The 22,051-nt window shown below is 43.5% G+C and overlaps 1 protein-coding gene across 2 annotated transcripts in view; it reads left to right on the forward strand.

Moving 5' to 3' along the window:
* Positions 1-22,051, forward strand: part of ELAVL1 (ELAV like RNA binding protein 1) — a 107,311-nt gene that overhangs the window by 19,485 nt on the left and 65,775 nt on the right. The window contains exon 2 of one of the 2 annotated variants that reach the window (XM_043535855.1): positions 18,477-18,627. The exons of the other annotated variant lie outside the window; for it this stretch is intronic. Within the exon in view, the coding sequence (XP_043391790.1) occupies positions 18,505-18,627 (123 nt within the window). The 5' untranslated portion in view covers positions 18,477-18,504. The remainder of the gene's footprint in view (positions 1-18,476; positions 18,628-22,051) is intronic. 2 annotated transcript variants of the gene reach the window in all.

Consider the following 22,051-nt stretch of genomic DNA (forward strand, 5'->3'; position numbering starts at 1 on the left):
TTGTCTAAACAAATCCAGCTGTTTGAGTGAAGGTAAATTAACTGTCAGAGTGATGGGAGCTGCATTTTGAATAGTGATGAGCTAGAGGACTCTGCCTGTACAAGACTGTGACTCTCTTCAGGAAAGAACCCTACCTACTTCCAATTCTTATAGCAGTTGTCTAAGACAGCCAAATTGTGATTTATAATCTCTCCAGGGTTCTGCAGTGTCTCAGTCCCTCAAATGTGAGGTACCTTAATTTAGACTAGCTGGAGAGGGTGTGATGAATCCTTTGACTACCTTCAAGATGAGGTAGCTGTACAAAGTTCATCCTCCATGAGAATGCCACTGGTTAAGTCTCTGATTTCCCCCTCCTCCCTCCCTCCAAGCTCTTGGTGATGGAGGTGGCCATTACAATAACTTTTGTTCAACATATTGTGCCTCAGAATCCTAAATGGTGGCACTGAGATATAATCAGAAGTGGTTTCAGTCAGACCAGTAAACCTGTGTGCCACAGTCTACTAAATCTTCCTGGCCAGAGATCAGGTGGATCTTGGTAAGAAGGCCTCAACCCTCTTTGAGCCTCTTTTCTCCAAGAAAAAAGAACAGCAGTACTTGTGGCACCTTAGAGACTAACAAATTTATTAGAGCATAATAGAGGAATACCAGGAGCTTATGAAGCTAATTCATTATGAAGCTAGTTCATGAGGATGCAGACCCAGTCTACTTTTGGTGCAGGTGATATAGTGGCAAGAGGTGCTGCCTCATGAGTGAATGTCTGCAGGCATCGAAGTGCTGCATGACTCAAACATTCTAGAAGTTGTGACTATTGGGTTTGCACTCACCATCCTAGCACCAAGCAGTTGGCAAACATTCATATAAGGGGGAAAAAGAAAAGGCTTCCTTTGGAAATTGTTCATGTTGATGGCTGGTTTCAAAAGGAAGAAGCCCAGTATCCCCTGCACTGGGCACTCTGACTCAACAGCAGAAGCCAAAGGGTTCAAAGATAGAAAAATTTCTGCAGGCAGAAAATAACACAGGATTTTTCTAAGGGTTCTGAAGTATTTAGTCTGCCTTCTATCACTAGCAGCTTGGCGTACGACTTCCTGCGCAGCTTCCGAGGGCTCCAGTATGACCGGCAGCTCCTTTTTCTCCATCCGAGAGGTCTTCTGCGAGACCTCTCCGGGCTGCCGGTCTTCTACCAGGACCTCCTCCGACCTGGAAACTGTTCAGTGACCAGGTCCATGGGGGCAGATCTTCTCAAGGAGCCCCTGGTACACAACCCTCAGCTCTGTGTGCAGGTGGCGGAGTCCCACTCCGCGCACCAGAGGCTGGTCCTGGCAGAAGTCACCAGAGCTGGAGATCTCCTGGGCTACGATCGGGGGAGACTGGCTGGATCCCCTGACGTTCGCTCAGCGCATGGGGCTCTCCTGGCCTCGTACCCCTGGCACGTACTTCAGGAGGTAAGGGCCACTTTGTCGCCTGCTGCTCGGGTTTACCTCAACAGGGTCCTGAGAGAGGGCATGCACCATCCACCCTCCACCCCAGGCCCTCCAGACCTTTTCATCTGGCCCCTGACCTGTGGACCCAACCGGCGCCCCCCCCACCCCTTCACTATGAGCTGGCTGCATGATCTGCAGCCAGTCCGCTTCCAGACTGCGCCAAGGAAACATCTGTACACGCTCGTGCTCCATACCCTTCATCTCCTCACCCTCGCGTCCCTCCCAGACACAAAGTGGCAGGACCTCCTGCCACCTCTAGAGGGTGAGGAGCCCCGGTGGGTCAGCCTTTACTCCACCTTGGTCCCGAGGCCTGCCAGGGATATAAGTTGGCAACTCCTTCACGGGGCCATGAGCATGGGTGTGTACTTGGCATGGTTCACCCCATCCCGGACACCTGCCCCTTTTGCGGTGTGCGGGAAACCTGGCGCACTTACTTGGAGTGAGCTAGGCTGCAGCCCCTATTCCGGCTCCTCTTAGATGTCTTGTTAAGAGTTTGGTTGCACTTTTCCCCTCACCTTTTTATTTATGCACTTGCTATCCGTGGCCCCACAAAGTCACGGGACCTCCTGGTCAACCTTCTCCTGGCCCTTGCTAAAATGGCCATCTATAAAACCAGAGTGAGGAGGTTGGCCGATGGAGTTTCCTGTGACTGTGGGGTCTATTTCCGATCCTCCGTCCATTCGCGTATCTGAGCAGAGTTCCTCTGGGCAGCGTCCACTGACTCCCTTGATGCCTTTGAGGAGCAGTGGGCGCTGTCCATGGTTCTCTGCTCTGTGTTCCCATCTGGTTCCCTTCGTTTGATCCTTTGACTGCACTCCTATCCCTGTTATTTCATTAGTTGTCCCCCGGAATTACTTGGTTTCCAGGTCCTGTGGACCCCCCTCTTAGGCTGAGGGGTTGATCCTTTAGCAGTGGATCCCAATAGGATCATTAACAGCCTGCCAGAACACTGTTGCCTGAGGCAGAGATCCCCCTTCTCCCCCTTCAAGTGAACCGGTCACCTCTGCTCAAGAATCCTGAGCACTGTTTGATAAGACTACAAAATTAGATTTTTAGAAAACAGGGACAGACTGAAGGTTAACTCCCCCAAACATGAGTGCTCTTGAGCTCCTCATTAACAAGAAAGATCCTGGAGGAAATTTAATCCTTCCTGGCAAACAGTAAATATGCCCCATCTTACTGGGAGAAACAGAATGTAGGTGTTTTGAATCAGAACCCGACACTGGGGTTCCTATGTCCATAAACAAGTGCAGCTGGAAGGAAATGAGGTTGGGGACATGTATTTCACAAGTGTGTGAATAGGCAAAGTCAGAGGACTCTAACGTAGAATTCTAGTAACTGGTCGGTAACTCCTTCGTCATATCTTTTGTAGGTAGCCTGATGAGATTTGGCTTTGGCAGAGTTTGGTCTCAGATCTAGGAAAGGGTTCTCAACCTTTCCTTTTTCTGAACACCCCTCCGCTCCCCCCCCATGCTATAAAAACTCCATGATCCACCTGTGCCACAATAACTGGTTTTCTGCATGTAAAAGCCAGGGCCGGCATTAAGGGATAGCAAGCAGGGCAATTACCTGGGACCCCATGCCACAGGGACTCCTGTGAAGCTACATTGCTCAGGCTTTATCCTTAAAAAAAACAAAACAAAACAAAACAAAAAAAAACCTGGGGCTGAAGCTAAAGAGGTATTGAAGACTTAGCTGAGTTTCTCTCTTCGTTAGAGTTCCTGTGGCCATTCTGGTGTTCTCCTGTACTTTGGTTCTATTTTTAAATTCTCGAAGGGCTTTAGTCTGTTATCCAATGCTGTTCCCAAGAGGATCTTGACTAAGTGGATGTTAGAATGTTTTTTGTATTCCTGTCTCTTTTGAAATGAAATGGTTGTCATGTGACTTCCACAATTCAAGGCAGGGCTGCAGTCATGGTCTGTCTCAGATGTTTCCATCACTGATGCTTGCAAAGCGACTAAAAAGATGCTCTGGCCACACATTAAAAACCTTATTTCTTGGATTTTTTGCCTCCAGGAGGGATCCTGTTTCATTCTCTATGCTCTAGAACAGTGATACTCAGACTGAGGCTCGTGAGCCGCAAGTGGCTCTTTAATGTGTCTACTGCAGCTCTTTGCAGCACATGATATTAAAACGCTTCAATTATTAACCAGTATAAGGCTATGTCTACACTCTGCAGCTTGCAGCGGCACAGCTGCGCCACTAAAGCCTGGCCGCTATAAGGCACGCAGTGTAGTTGCTCTTTGTCAGCAGGAGAGCTCTCCAGCCGACAAAATAAAACCACCACCAACCAAGGGTGGTAGCTTTGTTTTTGGGGGAGAGTGTCTCCTGCTGACAAAGCACTGTCCACGCTTGCACTTTTTGTTGTTAAAACTTTTGTCGGTCAGGGGCGTTTTTGTTTTTTTTTCCACACCCGTTACTGACACAAGTGGCTGTACTGCCCCCAGCCCTGCACTCCGGGGAAGCAAAAGTGGATGGGAACCTGAGAGGCAGTGACCATGAGATGGTCAAGTTCAGGATCCTGACATAAGGAAGAAAGGAGAGCAGCAGAATACGGATCCTGGACTTCAGAAAGGCAGACTTTGACTTCCTCAGGGAACTGATGGGCAGGATCCCCTGGGAGAATAACGTGAGTGGGAAAGGAGTCCAGGAGAGCTGGCTGTATTTTAAAGAATCCTTACTGAGGTTACAGGGACAAACCATCCCGATGTGTAGAAAGAATAGTAAACATGGCAGGCGACCAGCTTGGCTTAACAGTGAAATCCTTGCTGATCTTAAATACAAAAAAGAAGCTTACAGGAAGTGGAAGATTGGACAAATGACCAGGGAGGAGTATAAAAATATTGCTCAGGCATGCAGAAGTGAAATCAGGAAGGCCAAATCACACTGTTATACCAATAAAATAAAAACCAGCAGGATCTTATTAAAGGGGAAAAGGCAAAATGCCACATTTATTGTGAATACAGAAAGAATCATAATCAGTTATAGCTATAACATTCCATTCAATTTCCTATTTATTCACACACACACACACGTTCTGTAAGGTTATCATAGTTACTAGCCTTAGAGTTGCTCATGCCAAGCCACTGGCCAGGTGGCCTGGACATGAGGAGGGAGCAGGGCCTTGTCAGATGCTCATCTGATGCCCCTGGAAGTTGGTTTGCAGAATCAGACCCCAAAGTTCTCACTTTCTAGAGTCCATTTTTAATAGGAATTTCTTCCTATGCCAGTCTATGGGAATTGCTTCATCATGCTGTTGCTGAATCTATCAGCAGATGGCACATTCCTAACGGCTCCGTGCTGCCAGATGTTATCTTGTTCTTTGGTTCTCCCATTCTTGAGGCTGTTGTGTGGATTCCAGTCTGCCCTCCGGGGGTCCTCTGGTTATTTCCACTTGACTCCTTCTTCAGCCGATGGACACTGGATTCTTAGGCTGGCACCTCCCTGATCATTCAGTTATTATCCACATCAAGCATCCATCCACGTACATCCTCTATCTCTATTTTAATCACAATTGTTAACAAAGTGAGACGAATACAACAAAAGGGCGGGGAGTCTCTGGGTGCTGTTTCTGTTGTTAGAGTATTGCTTTGAGACTCTCTCTGTGTGAGTAGTAGTTACAAAGAATTGCTTTGAGAACAGACTCTCTCTTAGAATGTACTAACATAATTAGCAGCTTGCAAGTTTCACACACAGAGGGAGAGAAACAGTACCAAAAACCAAGAGACCTCTTAATTAGTAATACCCTGAAATTTAAACTATGGGGAATCAAACTCATTTGTGATTTTAATACAGAACTTCTTTAATATGATCCAACAACACTTGGAGTTGCAGCTAGCAAGAGATACTAAGACAAGAAGGGTTTCTTCAGGTATGTTAGCAACAAGAAGGAAGTCAGGGAAAGTGTGGGCGCCTTACTGAATGAGGGAGGCAACCTAGTGACAGAGGATGTGGAAAAAGCCAATGTACTCAATGCTTTTCTTGCCTCTGTCTTCATGAACAAGGTCAGCTCCCAGACTACTGTACTGGGCAGCATAGCACAGCATGGGGAGGAGGTGACCAGCCCTCTGTGGAGAAAGAAGTGGTTCGGGACTATTTAGAAAAGCTGGACGAGCACAAGTCCATGGGGCCGGATGCGCTGCATCCGAGAGTGCTAAAGGAATTGGCGGATGTGATTGCAGAGCCATTGGCCATTATCTTTGAAAACTCATGGCAATCGGGGGAGGTCCCGGACGACTGGAAAAAGGCTAATGTAGTGCCCATCTTTAAAAAAGGGAAGAAGGAGGATCCTGGGAACAACAGGCCAGTCAGCCTCATGTCAGTCCTTGGAAAAATCATGTAGCAGGTCCTCAAGGAATCAATTCTGAAGCACTTAGAGGAGAGGACAGTGATCAGGAACAGTCAGCATGGATTCACCAAGGGCAAGTCATGCCTGACTAATCTAATTGCCTTCTATGACGAGATAACTGGCTCTGTGGATGAAGGAAAAGCAGTGGACGTGTTGATCCTTGACTTTAGCAAAGCTTTTGACACGGTCTCCCACAGTATTCTTGCCAGCAAGTTAAAGAAGTATGGGCTGGATGAATGGACGATAAGGTGATTAGAATGCTGGCTAGATTGTCGGGCTCAACGAGCAGTGATCAATGGCTCCATGTCTAGTTGGCAGCTGGTATCAAGCGGAGTGTCCCAAGGGTTGGTCCTGGAGCCAGTTTTGTTCAGTATCTTCATTAATGATTTGGAGGATGGCATAGACTGCACCCTCAGCAAGTTTGCGGATGACGCTAAACTGGGAGGAGTGGTAGATACGCTGGAGGGTAGGGATAGGATACAGAGCGACCTAGATAAATTGGAGGATTGGGCCAAAAGAAATCTGATGAGGTTCAACAAGGATAAGTGCAGAGTCCTGCAATTAGGACAGAAGAATCCCATGCACCACTACAGACTAGGGACCGAATGGCTTGGCAGCAGTTCTGCAGAAAAGGACCTAGGGGTTACAGTGGACGAGAAGCTGGATATGAGTCAACAGTGTGGCCTTGTTGCCAAGAAGGCCAATGGCATTTTGGGATGTATATGTAGGGGCATTGCCAGCAGATCGAGGGACGTGATCGTTCCCCTCTATTCGACATTGGTGAGGCCTCATCTGGAGTAGTGTGTTCAGTTTTGGGCCCCACACTACAAGAAGGATATGGAAAAATTGGAAAGAGTCCAGCGGAGGGCAACAAAAATGATTAGGGGACTGGAACACATGAGTTATGAGGAGAGGCTGAGGGAACTGGGATTGTTTAGTCTTTGGAAGAGAAGAATGAGGGGGGATTTGATAGCTGCTTTCAACTACCTGAAAGGGGGTTCCAAAGAGGATGGATCTAGACTGTTCTCAGTGGTAGCTGATGACAGAACAAGGAGTAATGGTCTCAAGTTGCAGTGGGGGAGGTTTAGGTTGGATATTAGGAAAAACTTTTTCACTAGGAGGGTGGTGAAACACTGCAATGCGTTACCTAGGGAGGTGGTGGAATCTCCTTCCTTAGTGGTTTTTAAGATCAGGCTTGACAAAGCCCTGGCTGGGATGATTTAGTTGGGGATGGGTTCTGCTTTGAACAGGGGGTTGGACTAGATGACCTCCTGAGGTCCCGTGCAACCCTGATATTCTATGATTCCGGCGGGGCTTTTGCTGTGCAGACAACGTGGAAGGGCGGGGCTGCGGGTGGTAGAACTGCGCAGGAGGAGCTGCTGGCGTGGGGCTGCCCAGCGACCCCAAGTTCTGCTCCTTTTCTCGCTGCCGTTCCAAAGTCTGTGGCGCAGCAGGAGGAGGACACAGTCATCCTCTACCGCTTCTCCCCCCCTCCCACCCCCCCCGGTTACATGGGACAGGGAGTGCGTTGGGGGCTCTGGGCTGGGAGGAGTCACATGGAGGGTCACATGCCCCCTTTTAGCTGGTGCCCCTCTCCTCTGCCCTTACCCGTAAGAAATGGATTTTACTTGCACCACTGTTCCTAGCTTGCTACCTCCTTAGCCATTATGTAAATTCTGGTAAGCAAACTTAGGCAAAGTAGTTTTTTTTAAACAGCAGAGTTAACAAATACAAATTCATGCCTTTCAGGTGGCATAGTAGAAGAGGAAGCCAGTGATCTAATGGAAGAGCAAAACTCAGTGGCTAGTATTCAAGCATAGCCCTAGAATCTGCCAGGTCATGCCTAAAAGATGGGGAACTATTTATATGGGTGTACTGCTCGATTTTAAAAGATTGATTAAACATTCTTTTGACATAACTAACTGGTATGCACACTTTGTGTACCCGTTTAAAATATTATATCAAAACAGGATGCCAAAAATGTGCCTCCTTTGTTGAACAAAACTTTAGGAGTAAAATCTTCAAAAGAGTAATGGCCTTTAGAATATTTATCTAAGTAGGAATTTTGACATCTGCCTTTCAATGAATGTAAACATGGCAATTTTTTTCTGTATCTCTGCAATTACGTGAAGCTTTGCTCGTGTTTATGATCACTGAGTTGAAACTGTTATGGGTGGGAGTTTAAGTATCAAGATCGATTTCGGTTTTACTGGTCTAACTCCATCGACTTTGGTGAGCTACCCCAAACTCTTACCAGAATGAATGAGATCAAGTGGAGATGCCCCATTTATTTGCCTCAGCACATAACAATAGGAACAGTTATAATTGAGTGCTTTAATTTAATTTTTTCAATATTTATGTATACATACTTTCAGGCCAGAAGTAATGAGAGGGAACAAGTGTTTGAATTTTAAAAAAACAAAACCAAACCTAAGTATTTGTTCTGGAAAAACTTTAGGCAGAAGATGACCTAAAAAATTCACGTGTTCTCTGAAGATTAATTATGTCATATTTGGAGACAATTCTTTGAACTGTGAACCAGGAGTTTAGTCCTATTGAAGTGTAAAACTTGACTTATCCCTAGCTATGGAGTCGTGAACAATGCTTTCAATGTTAACAAAGAACTTCAACAGTCTTTTGGTACACTCTTTTTTCCCTTATGCTCCTTTTGGGACATCCCACAAACTACTTTGCAGGAGTGTGACTCATGGATAATAATTTTAGCGAGGGGAGAACTACATGCCTGTAATTCTGCTTCTCTAAAGAGAACCTTTTACAAGATGCCCTCCAGGATTCTCACTTGCCTTCTGTGTAGTTTTCTGAAGGCTACTTTTTTAAGGTGTCTTATCTTTATTTTCTTCCATCTGTCATATTTTTATGTTAATCTTGTATTGGCATTTCTTTATAAAGTTTTGCATCCTGTGCAGTCAAAGGAACTGGTTGAAACGTTTTGAGGGGCAGCTTTTATTTTCTACAGGAGGTTATGTGTGACAGATAGTAGAGGACCTGCTGTTCTACTTTCCCACTGCTGCTGAGAATAAAAAAAAAACTTTTAACAGCTAGACTTGCACTATGTTCCCTCTGATCATTTAGTGTCCCCTCTTCTCCCTTCTGCACTACTCCACTCGTTCTGCCACCCCGCTCCTCTAGTTTTTTCTACCCTGATGTCACTTCCTCTCAGTTTCAGTGTCCTCCCACAGAAATACCTGCCATGCCTATGCACGCGCACTCCCCCACCCCCTTCTGTTTTGGAACAATGGCCTCCTGCAACAGTCTCTCTTCTCTCCCTCACCTTAACTGGTGAGAAGGGTTGTAGATTTTTCTACTCTTACCAAATCAAGGTGAAGGGATTCCTTGATCTATTTTTTTTTTCATCCCGTTACTTGAAGTACTGAGGCAAAAATGTTCTCCTTCCCACCCTCCCAAGTTGGAGAGGTGGCCAATTCTCTCTCCCATACCTGTATCCCAGGTCAAATGGGTGAATAATCTTGAGTGGGGTAAGCGCTGGAATCTGTGTTCATAGACTTTAAGGTCAGAAGGGACCATCATGATCATCTAGTCTGACTTCCTGTACATTGCAGGCTACAGAACCTCACCCACCGAGTCCTGTAAGAGACCCCTAACATCTGGTTGAGTTACTGAAGTCCTCAAATCATGATTTAAAGACTTCAAGTTACAGGGAATCCACCATTTACACTAGTTTAAACCTGCAAGTGACCTCTGCTGCAGAGGAAGACCAAAAAAACCCATAGACCAGGGAGTATGGGATCACCTGTATTGATCATAACACTTGTAGGTTTAGGAAGGACTCCCCCCCTCCCCCCCGATACACTATTGGCCAGATGTTTTAGGTTTTTCTTTGTCTTCAGAAGCATCAGACTCTTCACAGCTGGAGGTAAGCACAAGATGAGGAGAGCCATAGCTCAGATGTGGCTCTCACTGCCTGGCTGGTATGTCTTGTTCACATGCCCAGGGTCCTACTCATTGCCAGACTTGGGATCAGGAAGGAATTTTCCCCCAGTTCAGATTGGTGGGGATTTTTGCCTTCTTCTGCAGCATGGAGTGTGGTTTGCCTGCCAGAATAATCTGGGTATACCTCATCTGATCAGTTCCCTGTGATTGTTGGTGTCTTAGGCATTGGTAGTACCTCATTCTCTCCTGATTTCTGCCTGGGGCACAAAACAGTTTAGTTCTGTGAGGACTGAAATCAGGATGGATTGATTTAAACCAAGGTGACTTAAATTTTAAGTCATCAAGCAGAAAGCCTCAATTTTAATCAACTTTTCATTTGTACTACTTTTATTTTGTAGAGAGAGGTGTGTTCTCATTGGCTGATACAACCATTAAAACATGTTGATTTATACTAGAGCATTTACACTAGATTTGGTACATCCTTTTGCTACCTAGGAGTGTACGCTATAACTGTACCTTTTTATTTAAGACATTTTTTAACTTAATATATTCAGATTCTTATTAATTGTACATTTTTAGTTTGTTTAGAAATTGGTGAATGATATTGCTTATTTATTAGATAATTAACTTTTTGGTCCTAGTTTATATCAAACTGCATTAGGATGGTAACTGGAATTTAATTAAACACAGCAGCATATAACATTAAATGTTTTGTATACATAATCTGTTCACATTTGCACCTAAATGATTTATTAAAGGAACAGATTAACTGTAGTCAGTGATTTAAACTGATATTTCAGATCAGCTTGGGTAAATTTTCAAATATGCCCAAGTGAAAGTGACTGGAGCATAAGTCTCTCTTGAAAGTGAGACAACAGTCTCCTAAATTACTTAAGCTGTCCTTCAGATTTTTAAAATATCACCTCTCCTCCCTCCTAATTTTTATTCATTCAGAGACTGGAAGAGACACGTTTTCTGGCTTTTTCAACTCCAAATTGATTTCTCAACTTTGAGTGTATTACTTCAACTGAGGAAAATATTCATTCTGTGCCTGCAGAAGATGCTCCTGCTGTGAAAAGTTGGTTTAGCATTTCAACAAACTCTGGCTCCAGGTCCTTAGTGTCATGGGGTGCTCTGCACACTGCTAGGTGGCGCCTCCTTCTGGCAATTCGGAGACTAGCTCTGCCCAGTTCAGCACCCTATTTCTTCCACTGCTGCAGCTGCTCCTTCTCCTACTCACGGAGTTGCAGTATGGCTGCTTTGTGACTTGGCCCTCTAGCCACTGTGATTTTTTTTTTTTCCCCTTGGGGGTGGGTGGGGAGTGGGAGTCCTTCCAAGTCCCTTTGCACAAACAGTGTTAGGCAGTCCTCATGCTCACTGTCCTGATTGTCAGTCAAGCAGTGACCCAGGCAGTCGTCTTGTTCACTGTTCCAAGCAATACTACTCTGCAGTGGATGGTAGGGGAACCCAGGCTCACCCTCTACTTTTGAGTTCCAGTCCAAGGCCCTGTAGTGAGCTGTTCAGGTCTGTGACTTCACCAGCCATACTGTTCTCTTCCCTGGACTACCTCCTGTCATGCTTCTTTAAGCTTCTCCTTCATCAGCCTTCCTAGCCAAACCCCTCTGTAAAGGCCAACTAGACAAACCTTTCCTCATGGGTTCCTCTCTCCTCCTCTTCTCCCTTACCTCAGGGAGAGAGACTGCAAGCTTCCTCCCTGCTCCCCTCTTTTGCCAGCCTACTATTTTTATAGAAGCCCCACCTGTTCCCTCACAGGTGAGCTTCCTTCTAATTAGTGCCCCCTCTCCCCTGCTCTCTGCCTATATCAGTTGGCAGCTTAATTGGATAATTAGGCCAGTTGGGCCCAATTATCAATTCAAATCTTTCAGGCTGGTGTGGGGAGTACAGCCTATTACACTTAGCTAGTGACTTCTGCCAGTTCAGTGGTGTGATTTTCTTTCAAACATGTACTGCTTGAATGGTTCACCTCTATCCCTGAAATTTATTATGGTTGGTGTGATTGATGGGTGGTGATTAGAACCATAGCAGCGGCATCTTCTTCTCCATCACTTAGTTATCTATCCTTTGGATTGAGAATATTGGCAAGAAAATGAGGTGGAATAAGTGCTTAATCTGTCTGTTTCTTTACTGTATGCAATTTAACTTTGTTGTTGGGTATTTGCTTCTTCAGTGTCTCTTGATGTTCTTTCCAGATTTCGACAGCATCAGCAATAGAGCAGCAATCTGTCTTCAGTTTGTTCCAGGCTAGGAAAATAGGTTTCAGTATATTCAGTTATCTTCTACATTTCTCTTTAGCCTGATGTTGGCTACTTTGGCTATGGTAGTTCCATCTATTTTGTCACAATTTTCTTCATAAATTGTCATCAGAATAGACCAGTTTTTAAAATAGCTCAAAACAGTCAACCAGTAAATTCCATTGTACATCTTAGGGGGGAAAATTAGTTGGATCCTTCTGCTCCCTTCAGTGAAGCTGAAGTGAAGTTGTCGTTATGGAAGTATTTTGCAATTTCAACATTTTCTTTTATTCCTGGGGTTGTACTTAAGTCTTTGGCTAAAAGATATATCAAATGATAATTACACCCATATGCTACAAGTTTCGGGTTCCTTTAATTGTCTTCTAGGTTTCTTCTTATTTTTGCTACATTTGGAGCATTGTCTGACAAAGCTACTCACTTGACACTTTGAGTTTTTGTTCAGTCTGTTATAGTTTTTACTGCTACTTCTTTTAGGTATTCTGCTGTATAGGCATTCCAGATATATAAATAGGTTCTGTAAGACAGACAACCCCATATTCTGTTGTCAGTCACATATTACTGGATCATTGTGTACATTGCTCCACCCATCTCAGATTAATGAACTTTCTGTCAATGTTTTTTGCACATTTTTTGATTTTCTTCTCATAGGCTGTATCCTGCAACATTTGCTTTGTTGGGTAGAGTGTACCCTAGTTGTAGTGATTGAACCATGCCTGCGAAATGTTTGTTCTCAACAAGATAAAAGGGAGAAATTGTTGTATAAATGAACTGAGCAATCTTTTCCTTTATGGGGTCTGGCTGGAATTTGCTGGTCCTGATTATGAAATCATCTGTTTTACTGGATGATTAAGTCTCTCTTTTTTGATACAGGTAGTTTACTGTTGGATGTGTGTTTTTAGTTGCAGCGCTACTGGTGGTATCAGAAGATGGCTCTGAAGTTGTGGAGCTTGCCGGTGATGGACATTCATAACTTGTTATGCCTAGCTGGACTCTGAAACAAAATGGTGTTTTTTAAAAAAGTCACTCTCTCGTTGAGTTATTACTCAGTGTCCTGCTTTAAGAAAATGAGCTTGTAAATGAAAGAGTCTTCCTACTCCAGCTCTTTGTACCACTGTTTAAATGAGAACTTTAAGCCCGGTTTTATAGGGATATTAATTAACAACTCATAAGGATTATCTAAATCTGTTTAAACCCTTATCTCTTGCACTTACCACATAGCTTGGAAATTTATTTTTAAATGTTACAATTCATAAATCCTAATAAAACTTTACTTTTAAACAGGAAATTTCTACCTAGGATGTTTGATTATATTGAGCAATAAAAAATAATTTCAGCAGTCCAACAGTGTAGGTAAACATGTAATTGATACTCCCACAACAAACTAACATACTAGTTATAGATGAATGCATTTCAAAATGCATTTACCAACCCAAAACACAAATTTATGATGATCTAAGTTACCATTTACTAGCATGGTAAGCAGTCCATAAGAGCAGTGCAAAAACAAGTTTAGTAACCATCTGATCCAGATTGTGAAGACAATGTGGACATTGTCAGCAAAGTCATTGCCTTCTGAAGAGCATTTTTCATAACGTGATTTGATTCTGACAAAATCTTTGTTGTACTGTTTACATTTGGTATGCTTCTCTTCTGTCCAAAGGTACAGGAATTCCTTGGAAATATTCTCATTTTAAGAACTGCAACCATGACAGGTTTTTTTTCCACCACCCCAATTCCCAGTGTTGGAATCGACACTATAGTCTGCACTCTGAAGAGTCTTGTCCCTTCATCCCAGTGTCCTGCTTTGACATCAATGTTGTTGCTTTTTCTTTTTGCACACTCTGGTCCTTCTGCTTCATTACATAACTCCCCTACCCACAGAAAAACAAAAGCACTAACAGTCAAGGACTTCTGCTTGTGTAACCCACATGCCTTTTGCGCTGCAGTGTTATGTATATTTGCAGACAGAGAGGGAGGCAGTTGAGAAATGAATGGCTTTCTGTTTGTATCTATATCTGTATACGCTACAAGGTGACCGAGCATGGCCATTTACTTGGAAGTGCCCAGAAGCGAGGGCAGGTAGTTACTGGGTAACAGAGGGTTTTTTCCCATAAGCTGAAGAGCAAGTTTCCATGGTGGGTGAAGTAATATTCATAATTTGAGAACTAACTAATCAGACCTCAGGTAGGGAGACGCTATAAAATAGAAGTATGAGACCCCCGCACCCCTCCGGTGGCTCAGTGAATGATATTGATGAGATAAAAAGAAAAGGAGTACTTGTGGCACCTTAGAGACTAACAAATTTATTAGAGCATAAGCTTTCGTGAGCTACAGCTCACTTCATCGGATACATTCAGTGGAAAATACAGTGGGGAGATTTTTCCACTGAATGCATCCGATGAAGTGAGCTGTAGCTCACGAAAGCTTATGCTCTAATAAATTTTAGTCTTTAAAGTGCAACAAGTACACCTTTTCTTTTTACAGATACAGACTAACACAGCTGCTCTCTGAAACTGATGAGATACATGATGGTGTCTCCTGGAGTCAGAGGCTGTGTCCCAGTGCCTGTGATGACTTTGACAGTCTCTTACCCCAGGTTCCTCACAGGATCCAAGCCCTTAGTACGTAACCTATCGTGCCATATTGATAAAGCTTGACCTCAAAAATAAGATGTTTTTTCCCTGATTTTTTTCTTTATATAGAAAAGCAGTCTTTTGATTGAGGCCCATGGATTCAGCATATTTATTTTTTTTATTTACATGTTTTAAGAGATTTATAATTTAGGCCTTAATATTTTATGTTCAATTCAGATTTCTTTTTAACAGTTTTTTAAAAAGAAAAACCTATAAAAATGGGTTGTTAATAAAAAATTGATTTATCCACCCTGACTGAAATGCTTTGGACCCTATATAGGGGAAACTGAGTGAAATTTAATGCTGTGTGATATACAGGAGGTCGGACTAGATGATCTAATGGTTCTTTCAGGCCTTAAACTCTGTGAAACTATGAATGGCTACTTGACAAGGATTGTGGATGGAGCTGGGGGGGGAGCCTAGCCCATTTCACAGTGAGGAAACTGTGGGGAGCATTCTTGGAACTGTTCTTGATGATCTTGCTGGACTGCAGGCTTTACTTCACTGGTACTGAAATGTTTGGATTTAAGTTGCAGACTTGAATGAAATGGGCTGAAAGGTTTAGAACTCTAAAAGGATGATAAAGCCTGGAGCTGAATGCACTGGATTGAAAGTTTTCATGTACTGATTTAGGAAATGTTGAAGCTCTAGCAAGGAGCACACTAAGATGTTAACACAACTGTGTACTGTGTGAGATAATTAATTTTCTTCATTTGTTGTGGAATAAATAGCTCCAAATGATGGAATAAGTGACCTTTTTAATACTTGTTAGCCTCTTTGAAATTAGGCAACTCCTGGACAAACCCCATGATTGCAATAAGGTTATAAATGTATCTCCGTGACATAAGGGGAGCAGGCAGAACCTTAGACAGTCCAAGTCTTTAAAAACACGAGCAGATTGAAGTTCCTATAACTATTTTATCTGCCTCTGAATTCTGAACACTTGCTGCTCTCATTCATCCAAGGGAGACAAGCATTGCAGCTAGTTTATATTTAAACCATATGTAGTCTACCACAGTCTCTAGGGTTCCTAGCCAATTTGCAAAATGCTCTTTTAAAACTTGATAGAATCCTCATTGGTTGCTTATGACTTTGTCAAACTAACCATTTGGTTGGAAATTTTCCATTCTTGACGTGTACCACAAGTCAAACTTAAAATTTTTTTTTTTTATATAAAAATGGTTCAGCAGTTTGAGAATGGGGTTAAGGAAAAATAGTTTGGTCAATATTAAATTTCCAAACATTTTTAACATCATGAGCCAACTTCCTAGTCTAGACTAGGAACTCTGTGTTTGGCTTGGGCAAAGTCCAAGTCTAACTTCCTTCCATTGTACCCTCAAATTTCACCCAGATTTGACTGTTAAACATACCATTTTTAAAGGCACAGAGATCTTTGTCATAACTCATTCCTTAATTTACTGAACATTCCACCTGCACTGCACATGCTGCCACGGCTGTTAAGCCTCCTGCATATGATATGCACCAAGTTGAAGTTTGAGACAAGATACAGCAAGATGGGTTGCTTGCATCAAAATATGCTTGGGTGGGAACTGGTAGGCTATGCGTTCATCTTTCCCCTTCCACTAGCTGATGTTGATAGCAAGGGAGGCAAGTATTAGTGAGTGTGACGTTTTACAGAAAAGGTAACTGAGATCAAGGTTACACAGGGACAGCTCTGGTAGAGAACCCACATCTTTAATTTAGCAAAGCTAAATTTAATCAATTTTGCCACATTAACTCAAAATGAATATGCCAAATCTGTGTTGTAGGCCAGGAATTGGCAACCTTTGGAACACGGCCTGTCAGGGAAATCCACTGGCGGGCTGGGCTGGTTTGTTAACCTGTTGTGTCTGCAGGTTCAGCCGATTTGAGCTCCCACTGGCTGTGGTTCACCATTCCAGGCCAATGGGGGCTGCGGGAAGTGGTAGCCAGCACATCCCTTGGCCCACGCTGCTTCCCGCAGCCCCTATTGGCCTCAAACGGCGAACTGCGGCCAGTGGGAGCTGTGATCGGCCGAACCTGCAGATGCTGCAGGTAAACAAACCGGCCCGGCCCATCAGCGGATGTCCGTGATGGGCAGTGTGCCAAAGGTTGCCGATCCCTGTCCTAGGCTATGCTTTTTGTAAAATGGGGCTACACCAGTATACTCACCTTCACAAAATGCTTTGCCCACAGAGGAAAGCATAAATGCAACGCATCATTAACAAATAGCAGCTAGTGAATGGACTGAAACTTTGGCTCATAACCAATAGACTACATTCCTTTCCCAGAGCTAGGAGTAGAGCCTAGAAATCCTGATTCTCAGGATTCTACTTCTGTCTAGCAAAATGTCTCAGCTTTCTGCTAGTGGATAGTCCACAGAGATAGTGTCTTACAACTGCTACTCTCTAACGGAGTTCCTTAGCGCAGGTGGTAGAGGCCTGTAGGTGTAAATCTGAAGGTTCTTCTTTGAGTGTTTTCTGCATATTCCACTTGTTGGCAGGACTGGCCTATGCTGCCTTGGATGTCCTGGCCATACTGTCTAACTCCTTCTCTCTACTCTTACGAGACTAGAAGGTTAAACTCTCCAGTGCTGGTAGATCTCATGTGTAAACTGTGTTGGAAAAGATTCAGATCCAAGAATTGCACAGTCTCCTCTCCTTCCCCATCCCCCCATTAGAACAGGAGATATTCTCAGAAGAGGATTACCCAGAGGGACCTCCACAGGATGACTTTCAACGTGATGTTGCAGAGAGGCTCATATCCCAATTACAGCATCAGCATAGCAACACCATCTCCATCTGAGGATCCAATTGATGAAATTGAATTGTTTGATATGGCAGTTTTGGAGGAGACCTCATGTCTAGCCTTGGTGGTCGATCCCATAATATCAAAAACTAAAGTCTCCTTGCCTATATTAGAAGGGCTGCAGCAACTGGCAAAATTCCTTTGGTCCAAACCATCTTGGTGATGGTGGTGGTGTCGTCGTCGTAACTCCCATCATCGCACTGGTCATTGGGCACCATCATCGATGAGCAATCAACCAATTGTCTCCACCCCGATGATTGTGTGTTTAGTGCTTGAGTCTCCGAAGTCCATTCCTGTCCACTCTTTTATGTTGTCAATCCATCTCTTCTTCTGTCTACCTCTTCTTCTTTTCCCCTGTACTGACCCTTGGAGGCTGATCTTGGATAGGCCAGATAGGCCAGATCTTGTTACATGGCTGTAGCACTTCAGCTTGCGCTTCTTCATGGTCATCAGGAGGTGTTCATATGACCCAGCGTATTGGACCTCTTCATTAGTGACATGGTCCAAGTAGGAGGTGCCCAGGATTTTATAGAAGTATCTCATCTCTACTACCTGTATTTTCTGTTCAAGTTCTGCTGTAAGAGTCCATGTCTCTCACGCATAGAAAAATGGAGATGACAATGCGTGCAGCAGTTTCAGTTTGGATTCCAGGGAGATGTTCTTATTCCTCCAAATTGGCTTTAGCTTTGCCACTGCTGCTGTTTGCGCAGTTCTTGCCTGAATTTCTGCCTTGGATCCTTCATCAGTGATTGCCCTCAAATACTTGAACTGTTTCACTGTCTCCAGCTCTTGTCCACTGACAGTGATACATCAGCTGATCCCGTCACATTTGTTTGTCATCAGCTTGGTTTTCTCTGCACTGATTTCCATGCCGTATTTTGCAGAGGTTTCATCCAGTTGGTTTCATCCAATCGTTAACCACAAGGTTAAGTTCATCTTCACTGCCTGCCAGGCTGTCAATGTCATCAGCGAACCGAAGATTTAAGATTGTTCGCTTGCCCCCCCTACCCCCCATGCTGATTCTGTGTATGTGATCTTCTAGGGCATCAGTCGTTATGCGCTCCAAGTAGATGTTGAAGAGTGTGGGTGAAAGAAGGCAGCCTTGTCGGATTCCAACAATGGTGCGAAACCACTCTCCTATTGTGCCACTGACAAGAACATCACTGCTGGCCTTGGCATACAGTTCTTTAATGGTAAGAATAAGCTTACAACCAACACTGTACTTCATGGTTGCCCGGAGAGCTTCGTGCTGTACTCTGTCAAACGCCTTCTTGAAGTCAACAAAGACATGGTAGATGTCCTGTTGGTGTTTGTAAGTGTTCTCACATAGAACACGAAGGTTGAAAATCTGTTCTGTGGTACTTCTTCCAGCACAAAAAGCCAGCCTGTTCTTTAGCGATGATATTCTCCGCTTGCGGCTTCAATCTGTTCAATATGACTTTCAACATCACTTTGCTGGGATGGCTAATTAAGCTTATGATCCGGTAATTTTGACACAATTGCAGGTTGCCTTTCTTTGGCAGAGTGATGATTAGTGACTGTGTCCACTTGGAGGGCCACTCACCGTTCTGCCAGATCTTGTTGCAGATCTTGGTGAGTACATCTATTACTATTTTTCTCCTCCAAATTTCATCAGTTCGACTGGGACGTCTTTCTGTTCTTGAGTCATTTCACAGCTGTCTCCACTTCTTCATGTAGTATTGGACAGTCATCCTCCTCTGTTGAATCTGGGCTGTCTAAGGCACTAGGATCTCCATTTTTCTGGTGGTTATATAGATCAGAGCAGTAGTTTGTCCACCTATTGATGATGTCCCTTTCTTCTGTAAGACTGTTCCCTTCTTTGTGTTGAATTGCGTTAGCTTTGGTCCATCTGTCCTTCGTCAAATCTTTTACAACCTGGAAGGCTCGTTTGCTATTTTTATGATCAATATTCTCTTCAATTTTAGAGCATTGTTTTTTAATCCATATCTCCTTAGCCACCTTCATTCCTTTCTTGTTCTTTTTGCTAATCGCTCTGTATTTATCAGCTCCCTTAGTGCTGTTCTTGTCTCAAGTTCTCTTCTAATGTCACACATTTGTAGTATTTCATTTGTGTCAACCAGTCTGTAGAAGGTGGACAAATTTTATATCAAATCCCACAGGAGTAATTTTCTTGTTTTAATGTGCACACTCTTCCAAGCTCTTTGGTTATAGTAGCAGCACTGCAAAAGTCTCTAGGCCAGGTTTTCAATCTTCCACCCCCATGGATAAAGGGGTGGGGGAAACTTAGATTCCCTGGGCAGAGAATAGTTTTCTTTTGCGTCCTTAAACATGCACATAGTTACCAACCAAACAGTTATGGACAGATGTTTTAGAAAGAGTAAAGGAAGGCTATAATGTCTAATTTAAAGCCCTTCCTTTATCCAATCACTATGCAGCACCACCATCTCCTCCCTTGTGGGATCTCTTCTCATGAGAGACTATTAACAGAGGAAGTACAGCCAATTGTTAGCACAGGGATTATAGAACAAATACCTCTGAACCCCAGAACCAAGGTTTTAATTCTGGTACTTTCTAATCCCCAGGTAGATCTTCCGTCGGCATAGGCCGAATCTTCGCTGAGGCGCTACAGCAGCGCACCTGCAGTGTTTTAAGTGTAAACAAGCCCTCAGTTGAAAATAATGATATTTTGTACAAAAATTCTAGACTGAAATAACATTAAGATGGCAAAGTCAAGCACCCAAAAGTTAGAAAATGCCAGAATTAAGGTTGCCTCTGTGGCTGTAATTCAACTCCTTGGGCCTGTGCATAATCAACTTTAATTACATTTTCACATACTACTTTTCCCCTCAGAATTACTCTTACTCATTCAGATCACGCAGTTGACTGAATTAAATTTTGTGTAATTAGGTCATAGGACCCCTGCCTCATTCACAGCAGAACTTGGCAGGTATATCGTGAATGAGGAATGATGATCTTGTCAGTAAGGCACTAGATTTAAACCCAGCAGAACTGGGCTTTGTCCCTGGCTTTGCTATATACTTCATATTCAACATCAAATCAGAATGTTAGAGTTGGAAACTCTGGGTATATCTACATCAGGGGTTGTCAAACGGGATCAAGAGCCCTCAGCTGGTCACAAGGTTATTACATGGGTGGTCGTGAGCCTTCAACCTCCACCCCAAACGCCTCTTTGCCTCCAGAATTTATAATGGTGTTAAATATATAAAAAGTGTTTTTAATTTATAAGCGGGGGTGGCACTCAGAGGCGTGCTATGTGAAAGGGGTCACCAGTACAAAAGTTTGAGAACTGCTGATCAACATAGAGATTTAAAAAAACAAAAAAAACACCCCCACAGTTGGCTCAGGTCAGCTGACTCAGGCTTATGGGGCTTGGCCTTTGGGACTAAAAAATTGCTATGTAGACATTTTGGTGTTGGGTCGGAGCCCAAGCTCTGGGACTCTGCGAGGGTGGAGAGTCCCAGAGCTTGGGCTCCAGCCCGAGCCCAAATGTCTACACAGCAATTTTTACCCCTGCAGCCTCAGCACTGGGAGTTCAAGTCAGCTGACCTGAGTGAGCCACAGCTTTGCTGCAGGGCTTGTATCTCTTGCAGATGTACCCAAAGTGTTCCTTGTGTTTTGGGTGTCTGAAACACTTAAGGTCTGATTTTCAGTATGGTGCGCTTTCTATTCTGGTTGAAGTCAAAGGAAGCTGCAGGTGTTCAGTGCTTTGGAAAAATCAGGCCCCAAATGTCTCAAGTTGAATGTTTGGTTAGCAATGCATCCAGAATTAGTGGACACTTATGCAAACGTTGACCTCAAAGTCTGTGCCTCAGTTTCCCATCTGTGAAAAGGGGATGACTTCCCTTCCTTGTAAGGGTGTTGTAAAGACAAATTCATGTCTGTGAGGTGCTGGTACTACACTGATGAAGGTCACTGAAAAGCCTGTGAAGAAATTAAGTTCCATATTCAGAGCAGAGTTTGGTCTGTCTGTAGTAAAGAATGTGTGAGACCACAGACTGAAAAGATGATAAAGAAATATTGAATGTTGAGCTTTTGAGTCTTGTCCGTTCTGTGCACTGAAATGAGGCTGGGGTTCTGGGATGTGGGGAATATGATCTAAAGCAGTGATACTCAGATCTCAGTGGTTGAAGAGCCAAATTAGTGATCGACATTACCCAACGAGCCACAGCCGTGTGACTTCATTGTTTCATTGACTATAGTACTATATATTTATATTTAAACAGTATGAGAGGGGAAATATTTAGTTATATATATACTCACAGCAAAATGACTACCCAAGTATTATTATTTTATCAACTACAATTGGTTAATAACATAGTAAAAGCATACTGATTAGTTAATAACTTGGATTGGTTAATAATGAAATCAGTGTTTTGATACCATTTGCTTCAAAGAGCCACAGGAGACGCATTAAAGAGTCACTTGCGAACCTCGGTCTGAATATCATTGATCTAAAGACTGTAACCTGCATACACACAAGCCCACTACCAAAAGTGAAAAGTATTTGTGCTCAGTGTTTTAAGGAATGTAATTGGTGGTGTACTATTTGTGCACGGATTTTAGTCATAGATTGTTGATTAGCTTTCTAATTAATACATTTTATAAAGTGTAGCA

The sequence above is a fragment of the Chelonia mydas genome, chromosome 25 (genome assembly GCF_015237465.2).
Source record: "Chelonia mydas isolate rCheMyd1 chromosome 25, rCheMyd1.pri.v2, whole genome shotgun sequence".
Taxonomy (NCBI): Eukaryota; Metazoa; Chordata; order Testudines; family Cheloniidae; genus Chelonia; species Chelonia mydas.